The 18,872-nt window shown below is 33.2% G+C and overlaps 1 protein-coding gene across 3 annotated transcripts in view; it reads left to right on the top strand.

Moving 5' to 3' along the window:
* Positions 1-3,072: 3,072 nt before the first annotated feature.
* kctd5a (potassium channel tetramerization domain containing 5a) overlaps positions 3,073-18,872 on the top strand; it is a 17,801-nt gene continuing 2,001 nt past the window's right edge. For 2 of the 3 annotated variants that reach the window (XR_007185293.1, XR_007185291.1), the window contains exons 1-6: positions 3,073-3,507; positions 6,227-6,335; positions 6,517-6,608; positions 9,945-10,040; positions 15,246-15,371; positions 18,527-18,774. Coding sequence is in view for 1 of the 3 variants with exons in the window: in XM_048193507.1 (XP_048049464.1) it covers positions 3,286-3,507; positions 6,227-6,335; positions 6,517-6,608; positions 9,945-10,040; positions 15,246-15,371; positions 18,527-18,556 (675 nt within the window). In the remaining 2 variants the exon portion in view is untranslated. Of the gene's footprint in view, positions 3,508-6,226; positions 6,336-6,516; positions 6,609-9,944; positions 10,041-15,245; positions 15,372-18,526 lie in introns of all 3 variants that reach the window. The other variant, XM_048193507.1, reaches the window with a different exon arrangement.

Raw genomic sequence — 18,872 nt, 5'->3', positions numbered from 1 at the left:
CTGTACTGTCTTTTGTGTTATCAATCTTCACATGGCTCTCTCAAATAATCTTCATTCTATACTCGTTGCACATGAGGACACAATCGCACTCACTCTCATACCACTGAAGTAGATAAATGTTTGTCTGATTAAACCATAGAAATATGAACTGAATCACTACTTAACTAAGCCATTGAAATATGAACTTTATTTGTGTTTGTCTGACTGCACCATTCAAATATGAACTGTTTTACTTGTTTATCTGATTAAACTATGGAAATATTATCTGTTTTACTTGTGTTTATCAAACTAAACTCTGGAGAAAATATCTGATTAGACCGTATAAATACTACCCATATCACCGTGGAAGACCATTTCCATCACATAAGAAATTTGTAAATCATAATTACCTAAAAACGATACTTGAGTAAGTACTGATACCTTACATCGAAAATGACTCCACTACAAGTTACAAGTAACCAATTCCAACACGACTTGAGTAAAAGTCTTAAAGTGTCTGATTTTCACAGTCATGCTGAATGTAGGCTCAGTCTCAGAGATGCACTAGTCCTGAGAGACATGCCAGTGAAAATAAGAAACAATTTATTTGTAAGATGAGAAATTAAGTTTATTTTCTAAAATCAAAATAAAACTGAACACCTCAATGTTGCAATAAATCAAGTTTGACACAACAGCCTTTTAAACGTCTACAAACTCTCAAGTCTCAGTTGAGCTCAAGTGCACAGAAAGGCCATAAGTAAACCAATATCCTTCAAAACGGTCTTGTCAATATAGCGGATAACTAAAACAATGTTAAGTAAAATTAAATAGTCAAAGTCTATACTGTATGTGCTGGTTTGAGCCTCATCACCAGCTGCAATCATTTCCTCATCTAATAAATCAAACATCTGCGATCAGCAACTATCTGCTAATGCACTCACATTCACATGAAGTATTCTTGTTGACAAGTTTTGGGGGAGTGAAGGCCAAACGCACAAGATATAGTACCTTCAATGCCCTTAGATGGCGATATCACTTCTTTATATACAAACTGCTGCAGAAAAAGTTAGGTGCCATGAAAAATGTAATTTGTAATTGCGTTACTCATCACAAATGTAGTGGAGTAAAAAGTAAATTTACTTGCTCAAAAATGTAGTCAAGTAGAGAGTAAAAGTTGCCAATATCTTTGATACTCAGTACAACTACAAAGTAGCCAAAAAGATACTTAAGTACAGTAACTAATTACATTTACTTAAATACTTTACAACTCTGTGTAATTATGACTTAAAAAGTAAGATTTCTAAGAAGAAATGCCATAAATATGACAAAGTCATAATTATGATATGAAAAGTCAAAATTATGGGAACAGAATTTTCAGAATTTCATAATGATACCAGAATTTTGACTCGGTTTATCATAATTTCAGTGTTTTATCTCATAATTATGACTATTTCATAATTTTGATGTTTTGTCATAACTGACTTTTTATCTCACAATTTTGACTTTTTATTTGACTTATATAGTATATCATGATTGACTTTTTAATTACAACATTAGTTATTGTTATCATTACGGAAGAGGATTAGGGCCAAGCAATAATAAAAAAATAAAACCATCTCGAGATTAAAGTTGTTAAATTTCGAGAAAAAAACGTGTTAAATTTCGAGAAAAAAGTCGAAATACAATGTTGAGAATAAACTCATTAAATTACGAGAAAAAACTTGTTAAATTTCGAGAAAAACGTCGAGATAAAATGTTGAGAATAAACTCGTTAAATTATGAGAAAAAAATTGTTACATTTCAAGAAAAAAGTCGAGATAAAATGTTGAGAATAAAGTCATTAAATTACGAGAAAAAAGTTGTTAGATAATGAGAACAAATTCGTTAAATTATGAGAAAAAAGTCGTTAAATTTAAAAAGAAGTCGAGATAAAATGTTGAGAATAAACTAATTAAATTACGATAAAAAAATTGTTAAATTTCAAGAAAAAAGTCGAGATAAAATGTTGAGAATAAAGTCATTAAATTACGAGAAAAAAGTCGTTAGATAATGAGAACAAATTCGTTAAATTATGAGAAAAAAGTCGTTAAATTTCAAAAAAAGTCGAGATAAAATGTTGAGAATAAACTAATTAAATTACGATAAAAAAATTGTTAAATTTCAAGAAAAAAGTCGAGATAAAATGTTGAGAATAAAGTCATTAAATTACGAGAAAAAAGTCGTTAGATAATGAGAACAAATTTGTTAAATTATGAGAAAAAAGTTGTTAAATTTCGAAAAAAGTCGAGATAAAATGTTGAGAATAAACTAATTAAATTACGAGAAAAAAGTTGTTAAATTATTCGTAATTTAACTCATTTGTTCTCGTAATTTAACGACTTTTTCTCATAATTTAATGAGTTTATTCTCAACATTTTATCTCGACTTTTTTCTCTAAAATTAACATTTTTCTCATAATTTAACAAATTTGTTCTCGTAATTTAATGACTTTTTTCTCGTAATTTAATGACTTTATTCTCAACATGTTATCTCGACTTTTTTCTCGAAATTTAATGAGTTTTTCTCCAAATTTAACAACTTTAATCTCGAGATGGTTTTATTTTTGTATTATTGTTTGGCCCTAATCCTCTTCCGTATTATCTTAATGTTGACATAATTAATTTAGTCATTCATAATTTCAGCTTTTTATCTGATAATTATTACTTTGTTGGCTTTGCATCTCACAATTTCGACTTTTTGTCATAATTCTGATTTACCAAAGCATGATTATTTTCATGTGTGACAGAAATTGACTTCCATACTCATCTTCTAAATCAATGTATTATTAACTAATTTGACAAAAAAAAAAAAATGTTTATCTGACTAAACAAACAACTGAATACTAATGTAAACACACACTTCGACAGACATAATATTACATCAGCAATCATGTGGCTGTTTTAAACGCCTAAACAACAATGACATCATTGTCCGTCCACTTCTGCTTTTTTATTATAGCCTAATTTCGCAGAAGGAGAAAGAAAGAAAAAATCCTGTAGGCTATAAAAGTCTTAACAGTTTCAGTAAAAAAAAACCCGTGGCTGTGTGTCAACCCGTATCGAGCAGCCTAGCTAGGTATAATAACGGAGCATCACGGCTCGTGTAGTAAAGGAGCGGTCTAGATGTGCATCATCTGTGTGTGTTTGCAGACACAGCCTGCGCAGGGAGGGCTCAGGGCTCGCAGTCAGCAGCTCTCAAACTCTCACACTTCCTGCTCTCGCTCAGTTCCACCATCAGTCAGGCAGGCAGCGGGAGCACAGAGGAGGGATGGCGGAGAAGAGCCCTGACCCGAGCGGCTCGAATGGTCGGAGGTGTCCCGCTCTTTCTCCCGGGGAGAGACTGCAGCCGTCCGGAAGCGGCTCGTCCAAATGGGTTCGTCTGAACGTCGGCGGCACGTACTTCCTCACGACGAGACAAACGCTGTGCAGAGACCCGAAATCGTTCCTGTACCGCTTGTGCCAGGCCGACCCCGACCTCGACTCTGACAAGGTATTTATACCGCGAGCATGACTGTGGACACTAACCGAGACTTCGCGTGTCTGGGCTTTACGCGATTCAGTTACACTGGAAAAACTCGAGATGATGTAATATTTCGCTATATTGATGTGTTTGAATGTTTTAGCTTGACGGCTAGCTGGTGAAGTTACAGTCAATGGAGCTCCGCTTACTAGCTTAGCTTAACTGATAACACTTGATGTAGCTTGTTCACCAATTAAAGTTAGCAGTCTAGGCTGTCAGATATGGTTATGTTTGTAGTATATTTTGAGTAGCATCAGCTCGTTTAAGCGTTTAATAGTGAAATGCGAAAACGCCTTGCCTTTAGTTTTTATATCGGTACAAACTTGAATGCTACATGTCAAGTGCTAACTCAAGAACTTTCATTAGTGTTCATCTCACTAAACCCTTTAAATAGAAATTATAATTAAAATATTACTAAGATTACCAGCTTTTGTTTGATTAACTGTTTCACTTTTTATCTGACTGGATACCTTCTTGCTATGAACTATTGAAATGTTGGTAACCGTTTACAATAAGACTTTACTAATAATTAAAAGCATTGAATTAACGATGTACAGTACTCTTGGTTCATGTCTACATATGGTTAGATGGTTATTAAATGCTGATTATTTTTGGAAAGCTTGCTCATTGTTAGTTCATAATGTCCAATTCATCAATATCAATCAAATGCAAAATATTTAATGTTAACTAAGCAATCTTATGCTATAAAATATTTTACCAGTGTTTATTAACTACTTTGTTAAACTAGTGTTTATCCAATTAAATCATTTTTAATAATGTTTAACTGGTTAAACTAAAAAAATATGAGTTAAATTAATATTGTTTATATGGTTTAGTAAAATAATTGGTTTTAGAAAAGTGATTATTTGGAGTAAACGATGAGAACTGTTGGTCAGTTTACTTTGTAAATAAGAATTTAACGTTGGAGAAATCAAAGGTTTTTTTATTTAGTAATAAATTTATCATTTTCAACCTTTGAGGTATTGGTTGTCAATATATTTTTTTAAGCTGTCAGCAAAATGGTTAATAACTACAAACTTTTTTAATACTCATTATAATTGTTCAGGAATTGATCCTGAGTAGAATTAGCAACCAGTTAAACTGGTTTATTTAGTGAATGCTTATATATGTTATGCACTAAGTTGAATATTTATCATGTCATATACTGGTGCTCTAGTTTCTTCTATTTGACACAAGATAGGGTTGATGCATGCTTTTAAACTTTTAAAGGTCAGTATGCATCATTGCGGGATATAAATTTAAAATTCTGAAAAAATAGTCAGAATTGGGGGATATACATTTGAAATTCTGAAAAATAGTCAGAATTGGGGGATATAAATTTGAAATTATGGAAAAGTAGTCAGAATTGGGGGATATAAATTAGAGATTCTGAAAAATAGTCAGAATTGGTGGATATAAATTTGAAATTCTGGAAAAATAGTCAGAATTGGGGGATATAAATTTGAAATTCTGGAAAAATAGTCAGAATCGGGGGATATAAATTTGAAATTCTGGAAAAATAGTCAGAATCGGGGGATATAAATTTGAAATTCTGGAAAAATAGTCAGAATCGGGGGATATAAATTTGAAATTCTGGAAAAATAGTCAGAATCGGGGGATATAAATTTGAAATTCTGGAAAAATAGTCAGAATCGGGGATATAAATTTGAAATTCTGGAAAAATAGTCAGAATCGGGGGATATAAATTTGAAATTCTGGAAAAATAGTCAGAATCGGGGGATATAAATTTGAAATTCTGGAAAAATAGTCAGAATCGGGGGATATAAATTTGAAATTCTGGAAAAATAGTCAGAATCGGGGGATATAAATTTGAAATTCTGGAACAATAGTCAGAATTGGGGGATATAAATTAGAAATTCTGAAAAATAAGAATTGCGGGATATAAAGTTGTAGTTCTGAAAAAAAAAAAATATAGTCAGAACTGTGGGATATAAAGTCAAAATGGTTAATAACTACAACTCTTTTAATACTCCCAACACATTATAATTGATCAGGAATTGATCCTGAGTAGAATTAGCAACTAATTAAACTGGTTTAATTAGTGAATGCTTATATATGTTATTGGCCAAGTTGAATATTTATCACGTCATATACTTGTCTTTTAATAAATCCTCTAGTTTCTTCTATGTGACACAAGAAGAAATAGGGTTGCCTGCATGCTTTTAAACTTTTAAAGGTCAGTATGCATCATTTATTAGGGCAACGACAGTTGAAAGCTGCTAAGAATTTCTTATGTCCCTCGGCTTAGTCAAAAATATCTTTTATAAATAAAGATGTTTTCATTACAAAATAAGAAATTTCATGATTTAACCGTGAAGTCGCTCTTGCCAATTGCTGTTATTTAAGTGTAAATGTTGTGAAATAAAGCTCACTTTTCTGGCCTCAATATTGATCCGTGGTAATGATGTTGTGCTGGAGATGGATCGGCGTCCCTATGGGCTCAGCAGCATGTATGTTAAATGTCAGCTACACCTTGTCTTAACAGATACCCTTGAGTACTGATAAAACACTTTATTATTTCTTTTAAAATTTTCTTTAATTTGAACAAACTATTTGATAAGGTGGTGAGTCGTTATAGCCAGATTTAACAATCTGCATTATGTTTATTATGCTGAAATCCCTTTGGAGACAAGCATCATGGTACTGACAACGCTCTTTCCTCATCTAGGATGAAACGGGTGCTTATTTGATAGACCGTGATCCCACTTATTTTGGTCCGGTGCTCAACTATCTGAGACATGGGAAGCTGGTGCTGAACAGAGGCCTAGCAGAGGAAGGTATGATGGGAATGTGATTAAGAACTTTTAAGATATGTCTGGACATGCTGTTAGATTTTTTTTCTCACTGACAGCTAAATTCAGTTGTAACTTGTTTTTAAGCTCTACGTGTTCTTGACATCAAGCTGTTTTGTCTATATGTGGTTTTTAATTAAAATTTCATCAGTAAAATATTTTTCAGGTGTGCTGGAAGAGGCTGAATTCTACAATATCACTTCTTTGATTAAACTGGTCAAAGACAAAATCAGGGAGAGGGATTGTAAGACGGCTCAGGTAAGTCAAGTTGAGATTGTGCTACTTCACATATTTAACAAAACTAATCAAAGTTTTTTCAATTTTATATCCTGCAATTCGCAATTGCCAATTTATATCTCAATTCTGAGGAAAAAATGGTCAGAATTGTGTATAGTCAGAATTGACTATAATTTGACTATATTAAACTATATATTGACTATATCAGAATTGACTATATTAATAGTCAGAATTGTAAAATATAAACTTTGCAGTTCTTAAAAAAATAATAAAAATTGCGGGATATAAATTTGCAATTCTGAAAAATAGTCAGAATTGCGGGATATAAAGTAGCAGTTCTGGAAAAAAAATAGAACTGTGGAATATAAAGTCGCAGTGCAGAAAAAATATAATTGGAGGATATAAACTTACAGTTTGGAAAATAATCAGAATTGCAGGATAGAAACCCTCAGTTCTGAAAAATAGTAAGAATTGCAGGATATAAAATCTCAGTTCTGGAAAAATAGTCAGAATTGTGGTATATAAATTTGAAATTCTGAAAAATAGTCAGAATTGTGGGATATAAAGTTGTAGTTCTGAAAAAAATAATCAACAGTGGGATATAAAGTCGCAGTTCTGAAAAAAAAAATAGAATTGTGGGATATAAATTCAGTTCGAAAAATAGAATTGCAGGATAGAAACACTCAGTTATGAAAAATAGTCAGAACTGTGGGATATAAAGTCGCAGTGCTGAAAAAATAGAATTGTGGGATATATACTCACAGTTTGGAAAATAGTAAGAATTGCAGGATATAAAATCTTAGTTCTGGAAAAAGTCAGAATTGCGGTATATACATTTGAAATTCTGAAAAATAGTCAGAATCGCAGGATATAAAGTCGCAGTTCTGAAAAATAGTCAGAATTGCAGGATAGAAAATTTGAATTTCTGAAAAAATTTAGAAATGCAGGATAGAACTTTGCAGCTCTGAAACTGTCAGAATTGCAGGATATAAAGTCACAGTTCTGAAAAAAAATAGAATTGCAGGATATAAATTCAGTTCAAAAAATAGAATTGCCGGACAGAAACCCTCAGTTATGAAAAATAGTCAGAATTGCAGGATGTAAAGTTGCAGTTCTGAAAAAAAATAGAATTGCGGGATATAAATTCAGTTCGAAAAATAGAATTGCCGGACAGAAACCCTCAGTTATGAAAAATACTCAGAATTGTGGGATTTAAACTCACAGTTCTGAAAAATAGTCAGAATTGCAGGATAGAAATTTGAAATTCTGAAAAAATTTAGAAATGCAGGATAGAACTTTGCAGCTCTGAAACTGTCAGAATTGCAGGATATAAAGTCGCAGTTGTGAAAAAAATAGAATTGCGGGATATAAATTCAGTTCAAAAAACAGAATTGCAGGATAGAAACCCTCAGTTATGAAAAATAGTCAGAATTGCAGGATGTAAAGTTGCAGTTCTGAAAAAAATAGAATTGCGGGATATAAATTCAGTTCGAAAAATAGAATTTCAGGATATAAATTCAGTTAAAAAAATAGAATTGCAGGACAGAAACCCTCAGTTATGAAAAATACTCAGAATTGTGGGATTTAAACTCACAGTTCTGAAAAATAGTCAGAATTGCAGGATAGAAATTTGAAATTCTGAAAAAATTTAGAAATGCAGGATAGAACTTTGCAGCTCTGAAACTGTCAGAATTGCAGGATATAAAGTCGCAGTTGTGAAAAAAATAGAATTGCGGGATATAAATTCAGTTCAAAAAACAGAATTGCAGGATAGAAACCCTCAGTTATGAAAAATAGTCAGAATTGCAGGATGTAAAGTTGCAGTTCTGAAAAAAATAGAATTGCGGGATATAAATTCAGTTCGAAAAATAGAATTTCAGGATATAAATTCAGTTAAAAAAATAGAATTGCAGGACAGAAACCCTCAGTTATGAAAAATACTCAGAATTGTGGGATTTAAACTCACAGTTCTGAAAAATAGTCAGAATTGCAGGATAGAAATTTGAAATTCTGAAAAAATTTAGAAATGCAGGATAGAACTTTACAGCTCTGAAACTGTCAGAATTGCAGGATATAAAGTCGCAGTTGTGAAAAAAATAGAATTGCGGGATATAAATTTAGTTCAAAAAACAGAATTGCAGGATAGAAACCCTCAGTTATGAAAAATAGTCAGAATTGCAGGATGTAAAGTTGCAGTTCTGAAAAAAATAGAATTGCGGGATATAAATTCAGTTCGAAAAATAGAATTGCAGGATAGAAACCCTCAGTTATGAAAAATAGTAAGAATTGTGGGATATAAACTTGCAGTTCTGAAAAATAGACAGAATTGCGGGATATAAAGTGGCAGTTCTGGAAAAATAGAATTGTGGGATATAAACTCACAGTTTGGAAAATAGTCAGAATTGCAGGATAGAAACCCTCAGTTCTGAAAAATGGTAAGAATTGCAGGATATAAAATCTCAGTTCTGGAAAAAGTCAGAATTGCGGTATATACATTTGAAATTATGAAAAATAGTCAGAATTGCAGGATATAAATCGCAGTTCTGAAAAAAAAATAGAATTGCGGGATATAAATTCAGTTCAAAAAACAGAATTGCAGGATAGAAACCCTCAGTTATGAAAAAAATTTAGAAATGCAGGATAGAACTTTGCAGCTCTGAAACTGTCAGAATTGCAGGATAGAAACTCACAGTTCTGAAAAATAGTCAGAATTGCGGGATATAAATTTAGTTCTAAAAAAAAAAAAGTCAATTGCGGGATATAAATTTGCAATTCTGAAAAAATAGACAAAATTGTGAGATATAAACTCACAATGGTGAGTTATAAAAAATTGTAAGATTTAAATTAGCAATTGCGATAAAAATGTCAGAAATAAAGTTTTTTTTTTTTTTTTTTTTTTTTTTTTTTTTTATTCCCTGGTGGAAACATGCTTCCATATTGGCCCTTTATGAAACATGAGCAGAACAAATTTCTGTGTAAATCATTCATAAAACCATTCTTGCATAAAATGTTTTATTTTTACAAATTATTTACACCCTTCTTGTGTTCGTGTTACATGAATGAGGCCCGTTGATTCAAAACAAACATATTAACCAGTCAAAAACACTGTAATCTGGGAGATTCTGCCAACCTGTATTCTGCATGGTTTCATCTTGCACAGCTTTTCAGATCCTTTCACAATGCTCCTGCTGTATACCATGACAAAGGTGTCCTCTGAAATCTGCCTTCTCAGCACCTTCATCTGGTGACGTGTGGGTTTGCAGGAATGATCAGAGCACAGACAAAAATAAAGTTTGCCTTGACTTTTCATAATGTGGCAGTGTTTTTGTATTCTCATGGTCTTTCCTCTGCCCTCAGCTCCCTGTGAAGCACGTCTACAGAGTCCTACAGTGTCAGGAGGAGGAACTGACACAGATGGTCTCCACCATGTCAGATGGCTGGAAGTTTGAACAGGTGATTAGAAACACAATAGAGCAGTGGTATTAAAATTCTAGCATACTGTAGAATTTTAATTGGGGATGCTCAGAATATCTGTACCATATTGGCCGATATTAAATGTTTTTTTTTTTTTTTTTTTTTGTTAATGTAAAAATTCAAAGGTTTGGGGGTCAATAAGATATCTACATAATTTTTTTTTAAGAAAAGGGACACATTAAATGTCTCTCATTTTTGAGAAAAGAGACATGTTCTATTCAGAGTTCTGAAAAAAAAACGTATCGCAGTTTCCACAAAAATATCAAGCAGCACGGCTGTTTTCAACATTGATGATAATAATAAATGTTTCTTGAGCAGCAAATCATCATATTAGAATGATTTCTGAAGGATCATGTGACGCTGAAGACTGGAGTAATGGCTTTGGATTAAATAAATTTATTTTAAATTTACTGAATGTTTTATCGAATAAATACATGAGCATAAGAGACTTTGTTCAAATCAAAATAAAAAAAATCTTACTGACCCCAAACTTTTGAAGGATAGTGTGTATTGGCAGATATTGTTTATTTTTACATTTTATTCTTTTTTTTTTTTTTTTGGACAAAAAAAATTGGTTGTCGGCCATAGCATTGTTGGATATAAAGTTAACAGCAAAGTGTGGACCAACTAAAGCCGTTGTGGTCATCAGTCGTGTCTGTTGTAGACAGGGTGTAACAACCGTGATTTAATGCGCTGTTCTTTAAACGTGATGGTTTAGACATCTGTGATCTAAAGCCAGCGGTTAGATGTTACTTACTGATTCAAATTGTGGGATGCTAATTTCACTATGCTTACACCAGTTGGAAAAAACACTTCATTTTCACCTGTCGTTTGAATCAATATGCTTTTTCTTTCTCATAAAAACTATGAACCAACTCAGCTCAGGTTTATATAAATGAACTGAAGTCCATCCGCTGAAAATTCAAAGCCAAACCTGTAGTGAATGGGGATGTTTTTCTGACAATATGTGGTGTTGCCCAGTGAATGAACCATGCGGTATAGGAGGGTTTTCCCCAGAGCAGTGAGTGAGGTGAGTTTCTCTCCTGACCTGCTTTTGGCTCGTCCTGAAGTGTTTCCTTATATGGGCAGCAGTAAGGTGACAGAATGCCAGGCATTCCCTGCAATGCAACTTTAAAAAAACGCACCAACAGACCCCATTATACCATGATATCTCGATATAATGAAGAAGTACCTGTAACTTATGTCAAAGTATAGAAAATATTTAATTCACAATTTATTGTTATTTTCGGTTGAATTTATTTTTTCGGCTATATATATATATATAAAAAAAGTCGCTGTTTGGATTTTAAAAGGCAAATACTTAAGAATCTATGAATGGATCATTATTACAGTGATTATTATGTTTCTAGCATGTTATATGTTTGGCAACGGTTCTTTTAACCCTTAATGAAGGAGTGTGTAGCTTTTCATTTCTTAAACAGCCATGTAGGAAGAAATATCATGGCCATATTCCAGGATGACAATGTCAAGATTGACCAGGGAGATATATATATATATATATATATATATAGTACAGTCCAAAAGTTTGGAACCACTAAGATTTTTAATGTTTTTAAAAGAAGTTTCGTCTGCTCACCAAGGCTACATTTATTTAATTAAAAATACAGTAAAAACAGTAATATTGTGAAATATTATTACAATTTAAAATAACTGTTTTCTATTTGAATATATTTCACAAAGTAATTTATTCCTGTAATGCAAAGCTGAATTTTCAGCATCATTACTCCAGTCTTCAGTGTCACATGATCCTTCAGAAATCATTCTAATATGCTGATCTGCTGCTCAAGAAACATTTAATGTGTACAATTGTACAAAATATTTTTGTACAATATTTTTTTTCAGGTGAATAGAAAGTTCAAAAGAACAGTGTTTATCTGAAATCTAATCTTTTGTAACATTATAAATGTCTTTACTGCCACTTTTGATTGATTTAATGCATCCTTGCTGAATAAAAGTATTCATTTCTTTAATTTCTTTTAAATAAAATAAAAATAAAAATTCTTACTGACCCCAAACTTTTGAACGGTAGTGTATAATGCTACAGAAGCTTTGTATTTCAGATAAATGCTGTTCTTTTGAACTTTCTATTCATCAAATAATCCTGAAAAAAAAAAAAAGTACACAACTGTTTTCAACATTGAAAATAATCATAAATGTTTATTGAGCATCAAATCAGCATATTAGAATGATTTCTGAAGGATCATGTGACACTGAAAACTGGAGTAACGATGCTGAACATTCAGCTTTGCATCACAGGAATAAATTACTTTGTCAAATATATTTAAATAGTACACAGTTATTTTAAATTGTAATAATATTTCACAATATTACTGTTTTTTTTAATTAAATAAATGTAGCCTTGGTGAGCAGACAAAATATATATATATATATATATATATATATATATATATATATATATATATATATATATATATATATATATATATATATATATATATATATATATATATATATATATATATATATTAGTTGCAAGAAAAAGTATGAACTACTTGCAGAATCTGTGAATAAACAAAACAAAATAAAGAAGATAATACAAAATGCATGTTATTTTTTATTTAGTACTGTCCTGATTAAGATATTTTACATAAAAGATGTTTACATATAGTCCACAAGACAAAAAATAGCTGAATTTATTAAAATAACCCCATTCATAAGTATGTGAACCACTGATTCTTAATACTGTGTGTCATTACCTGGATGATCTACGACTGTTTTTTGTTTTGTGATGGTTGTTCACGAGTCTCTTGTTTGTCCTGAGCAGTTAAACTGAGCTCTGTTCTTCAGAAAAATCCTCCAGGTCCTGCAGATTCATCAGTTTTCCAGCATCTTTTGCATATTTGAACCCTTTCCAGCAGTGACTGAATGATTTTGAGATTCATCTTTTCACACTGAGGACAATTGAGGGACTCAAACTCAACTATTAAAAAAGGTTCAAACATTCACTGATGCTCCAGAAGGAAACACGATTCATTAAGAGCTGAGGGGTGAAAACTTTTTAATTCAAATATCAAGGTAAATTGTACTTAATTTATCTTCCAGGAAACATGTGAGTATCTTCTGTTGCTTTCGAAGGGCAGTACTAAATGGAAAAAAATTTATATTTAAACAAAATAAGAAAAATTGTGACATCTTCATCCTGTTCAAAAGTTTGCACCCCCCCCAACTCTCAATGCATCGTGTTTCCTTCTAGAGCATCAGTGAATGTTTGAACCTTTTTTAATAGTTGAGTTTGAGTCCCTCAGTTGTCCTTCATGTGAAAAGATGGATCTCAAAATCATTCAGTCACTGCTGGAAAGGGTTCAAATATGCAAAAATGCTTGAAAACTGATGAATCTGCTGGACCTGGAGGAATTTTCTGAAGAACAGAGCTCAGTTTAACTGCTCAGGACAAACAAGAGACTCGTGAACAACCATCACAAAACAAAAAACTGTCGTGGATCATCCAGGTAACAACACACAGTATTAAGAACCAATGATTCACAAACTTATGAATGGGGTTATTTTAATAAATTCAGCTATTGTTTTGTCTTGTGAACTAAATGCAAACATCTTGTATGTAAAATATCTTACTCAGGACAGTACTAAATAAAAAATAACATGCATTTTGTATTATCTTCTTTATTTTGTTAAAATTATTCACTTTTCATGGATTCTGCAAGTGGTTTACATACTTTTTCTTGCAATCTCTTGCACTGTGATATGAGATCAGTTATACTATCCACCTCTTGTGTACATGTTTTTTTACTGATACATGTGATGTTTGCTTTGAGGGCAGCTTGGAATGTTTAGTGTTGAGATCAATATCATGCATCTAGTAAGAGCAGTGGAAAATGTTTTTGGAAGGTTGCTTTTATTTGACTAGCATGCTAAACATTGTTTGCTTTTATTTTTGCATATGCATGCTCTTGTGGTGGAAAGGTAGCACAGAAACAATGCGAAGGCTTTATGCTTGGGGTGTTTAAGGGACGAGATGTCATTTGTGGTGTGAAATGCGAATGGGGGAGTTTGGTACTCGAGTGTGTTCATCTCTAGCCAGTAGCAGGAAGTGTCTGTGGTTCGACAACCTGTGGTGAGTGAAGCATTCAAGGCAGTAGGTCCTATTATACTCCAGGTTCATAAATTTTACTATGATTTTACTATATTTTTTACTACTACCATTTAATGTTCAAAAAACAATTTTTTTAGATATCTGTTTCCACCCTCTGTCTGAACGGTCTGTTTTAATTTTAGTTTCAGTTTGCTGAAAACAAAACAAGCATGAAAATAGGCTAAAACGACTAAAAATTCAGATATTTCTTATTATTTGGTTATTTTCATAACGAATATACCTCTTTGTAGTTATGGCAAGCTCTAAAATGTTTTATCTTGTTGAAATTAAGTGGAGGGAGGGCCTTAAAAATATTTTTTGGCCTTAAAGTCAAAAAGGTTGAGATCCACTGATCTAAGGGAGCGTCTGGTGGTTCACCCTACTTAACAAAAAACTGAGGCATTTACTACTCAAGTGGAGTCAATGATCACCTTCCTGCCACGTTGATGCTCCTATTCAACGTCTAAACAAAACATTATTTGTAAGTCATCTATGATGGGTTTGTTGATTTTCTTCATCTTGCTTGCCCACTTGACTTGTTCCGTAATGTTACTCAGCGTGACTCAGAAGTTGACACATATGCCCCTCCCCAAGCAAACACTTATGTTGTGAGTGTTTGAGTTTTGTTTCTTTACATCTAGAGATAAAAAGATTTTCAAATTACAATTTTTTGCATCATTGTCAGCAAAGTCATCTGCTGTAATTCAGCATAAATTATAATTAACATGACTAAATTCAGTAAAACATTATATATATATATATATATATATATATATATATATATATATATATATATATATATATATAACCATAAATACTACCAATACTTGCAATGCAGTTTAATGACATTTTTTGGTCCATTACTGTTATGTGAATTTGGAGTGAATTTTCTTTTGATTTTGTGGTTTTACACATTATTACCAGCAACAAAAGAATGCATCGCAAGTTGGATTGCGTGTGTATTTGTTTACATTTTATGAACAAATTGTAGTCAAATCAGTTTACTATGGAAATACTGTCGTCATGTGTTTTCCTTTCCTCTCTCCTGACAGTTGGTTAGTATCGGCTCTTCGTACAACTACGGAAATGAGGATCAAGCAGAGTTCCTCTGCGTGGTTTCTAAGGAGCTGCACAATCAGTCGTACGGCACAAACAGCGAGCCCAGTGAAAAGGCCAAGGTGAGGATGACAGAACCCTTTCACAGTCTCCCATGCACTCTTCCCTCGTGCACAGACAGAAATAGTCACTTATGCACAGATCATAAGAAAATATCCCACAGCTCTGCTCTTCAGATGGTCACATGACACAGCAGTACTCAAAGAGTTGATTAACCAGATCAAATGTGTTCATGCATGAGTGTTTTGTTTCCTTGCATGCTGTGCACACTAAGGATGTGGAAATACTTTTTTTTTTTTCTCTCTCAGTATTTCTTGGTGAGGCATCATTTACATATCACTTAAGCTGATAATTAGGTCTCTGCTGAATGCTGAAGGCAGTGGCGCTCGCTCGCTCTCTCCCTCCCTCTAAATCTCTGTTACTAATGCTCAGTTTGATGCATGCTGTCTGGCTATACTCGCGCCTATTAGAAAGCCCTAGAATTATATCCTCAGCTCATCCAGTCGGCTTTCCTTTCCCAGATAATGATGGAAAACATGCTCAATATTTAATGCTCCTCCTCCCCATCAGCTGCTGCAGCCACAAGTTTCCTCCTGAAAATCTTCTTTTATGGTTTCATTCGAGTTTAGTGGCAGAGTAATGCAGGATCAAGGCAACATAGGTCATGCACCGAAATAAACAAGTTGGAGTGAGATCACCATGGCATTGTTGTACACTTCCTGTGAGGTCCACACAATCACTTTAACAAATAAGCAAAGGCCTCACGTTTAGGGCCGGGTGATATAGCAACATTTTTTTTTAAAGAGATTTAGTATACATCTTTATTTATTTGACACACCGATCAGGCATAACATTATGACCAGTGACAGCTGAAGTTCTGCAGTGGTCAGTATCTATCAAAAGTGGTCCAAGGAAGGAACAGTGGTGAAGCGGGAACAGGGTCATGGGTGGCTAGGGCTCAATGATGCACGTGGGGAGCGAAGGCTGGCCCGTGTGGTCCGATCCTACTGTAGCTCAAATTGCTCAAGAAGTTAATGCTGGTTCTGATAGAAAGGTGTCAGAATACACAGTGCATCGCAGTTTGTTGTGTATGGGGCTGCATAGCCGCAGACCAGTCAGGGTGCCCATGCTGACCCCTGCTGAAAGCATCATGTGAGCATCAGAACTGGACCACGGATCAATGGAAGAAGGTGGCCTGGTCTGATGAATCACGTGGATGGCTGGGTGCGTGTGTGTCGCTTACCTGGGGAACACATGGCACCAGGATGCACTATGGGAAGAAGGCAAGCCGGCAGAGACAGTGTGATGTTTTGGGCAACGTTCTGCTGGGAAACCTTGTGTCCTGCCATCCATGTGGATGTTACTTTGACACGTATCACCTACCTAAGCATTGTTTCAGACCATGTACACACTTTCATGGAAACGGTATTCCCTGGTGGCTGTGGCCTCTTTCAGCAGAATAATGCGCCCTGCCACAAAGCAAAAATAGTTCAGGAAAAGTTTGAGGAGCACAACAATGGCAACAACTCACTGTGAGATTAAGCCTATAGAATGTAGTCAGAAAGTACCTAAAATTTAAAGATATGAGTTTTTGTCTCATATTTAGATCATATGAGTCAAGCAATATCACACAAGTGCTGTTTTTGTCCCATATCCTATATAACAAGTGAAAATGCAATACTGATTTTATACAACAGTTCAGTAAATAAGAAGATAATATTGTTGTTTTAGACACAATATTGTCCAATTTAAGTTTTGCTAATGAAAATTTAAAGACAAAGGAGAACTGTTTGTCTCTGCGTAATGCACAGCAGTGTTTCATTTCTGAATCCGCGTTTTGAACGACCAGAGTGAAACCAATGATCGGTGTATGACGTGTGTGTGTGTGTGTGTGTGTGTGTGTGTGTGTGTGTGTGTGTGTGTGTGTGTGTGTGTGTGTGTGTGTGTATATATATGGAACCACTAAGATTTTTAATTTTTTTAAAAGAAGTTTCGTCTGCTCACCAAGGCTACATTTATTTAATTAAAAATACAGTGAAAAAACAGTAATATTGTGAAATATTATTACAATTTAAAATAACTGTTTTCTATTTGAATATATTTCACAAAGTAATTTATTCCTGTAATGCAAAGCTGAATTTTCAGCATCATTACTCCAGTCTTCAGTGTCACATGATCCTTCAGAAATCATTCTAATATGATGATCTGCTGCTCAAGAAACATTTAATGTGTACAATTGTAATGTGTACAATTTGTGTACAATATTTTTTTTCAGGATTATTTGATGAATAGAAAGTTCAAAAGAACAGTGTTTATCTGAAATCTAATCTTTTGTAACATTATAAATGTCTATATTGCCACTTTTGATTGATTTAATGCATCCTTGCTGAATAAAAGTATTCATTTCTTTAATTTCTTTTCAAAAAAATAAAACTAAAAATTCTTACTGACCCCAAACTTTTGAACGGTAGTGTATAATGCTACAGAAGCTTTGTATTTCAGATAAATGCTGTTCTTTTGAACTTTCTATTCATCAAATAGTCCTGAAAAAAAAAGTACACAACTGTTTTCAACATTGAAAATAATCATAAATGTTTATTGAGCAGCAAATCATCATATTAGAATGATTTCTGAAGGATCATGTGACACTGAAGACTGGAGTAACGATGCTGAAAATTCAGCTTTGCATCACAGGAATAAATTACTTTGTGAAATATATTTAAATAGTACACAGTTATTTTAAATTGTAATAATATTTCACAATATTACTGTTTTTACTGTATTTTTAATTAAATACATGTAGCCTTGGTGAGCAGACGAAACTTCTTTTAAAAACATTAAAAATCTTAGTGGTTCCAAACTTTTGGACTGTACTGTGTGTATGTATATATATATATATATATATATATATATATAATATATATAATTACAGTATTAATTAGATTAATTCAAGTGTTCAGCCATATTTTTATTTACACATTTAAAAATGTTTCATAACTAATGCACTACGCAAGTGGCCCTTTGGACATTTGAGAGTTATGCAAGCCAATTCAGTGTTGAAGTGATTCACAGAAATGACCCAAACTGAATTTCTTTTTATTTTGTGTGATGAATTTTAAATCTTATTTTGATATTTAATTTGTCTTCCCCTGTTTTATCTAGACATGCTGACATTCATCTTCCATTCCATCCATTGACGGTTGTTCTTCTCTTACAGATTCTTCAAGAACAAGGCTCTCGAATGTGAAACAACTGTTTTATTTCCTCCAGTCCTGCAGTTGCTGGGCAAAACAACATGCACCATATCACATCGAGAGAGAAATTTGTCAAGCGGAATGACAACCTATTTAAAGTGGATGTTATGTTTTGATTTAGAATAATTGACACTTGTTTGTGCCTGCACAGTTATACCGGTCTGTTGGTTCTTGACATCGACGGATCCATCCGAATCGTTTTGTTTGAAAGGTAGGAATATGCATGTCATTAGTAAGCTGAGCAAAAAGGGCCTCAATCACGTCTGGTCCAATCATATTTACTCAGGGTCTCTAATCGACTTTCACAAA

Source organism: Megalobrama amblycephala, linkage group LG1, assembly GCF_018812025.1.
Source record: "Megalobrama amblycephala isolate DHTTF-2021 linkage group LG1, ASM1881202v1, whole genome shotgun sequence".
Lineage (NCBI taxonomy): Eukaryota > Metazoa > Chordata > Actinopteri > Cypriniformes > Xenocyprididae > Megalobrama > Megalobrama amblycephala.
This window is presented reverse-complemented; position numbering and strand designations above follow the sequence as displayed.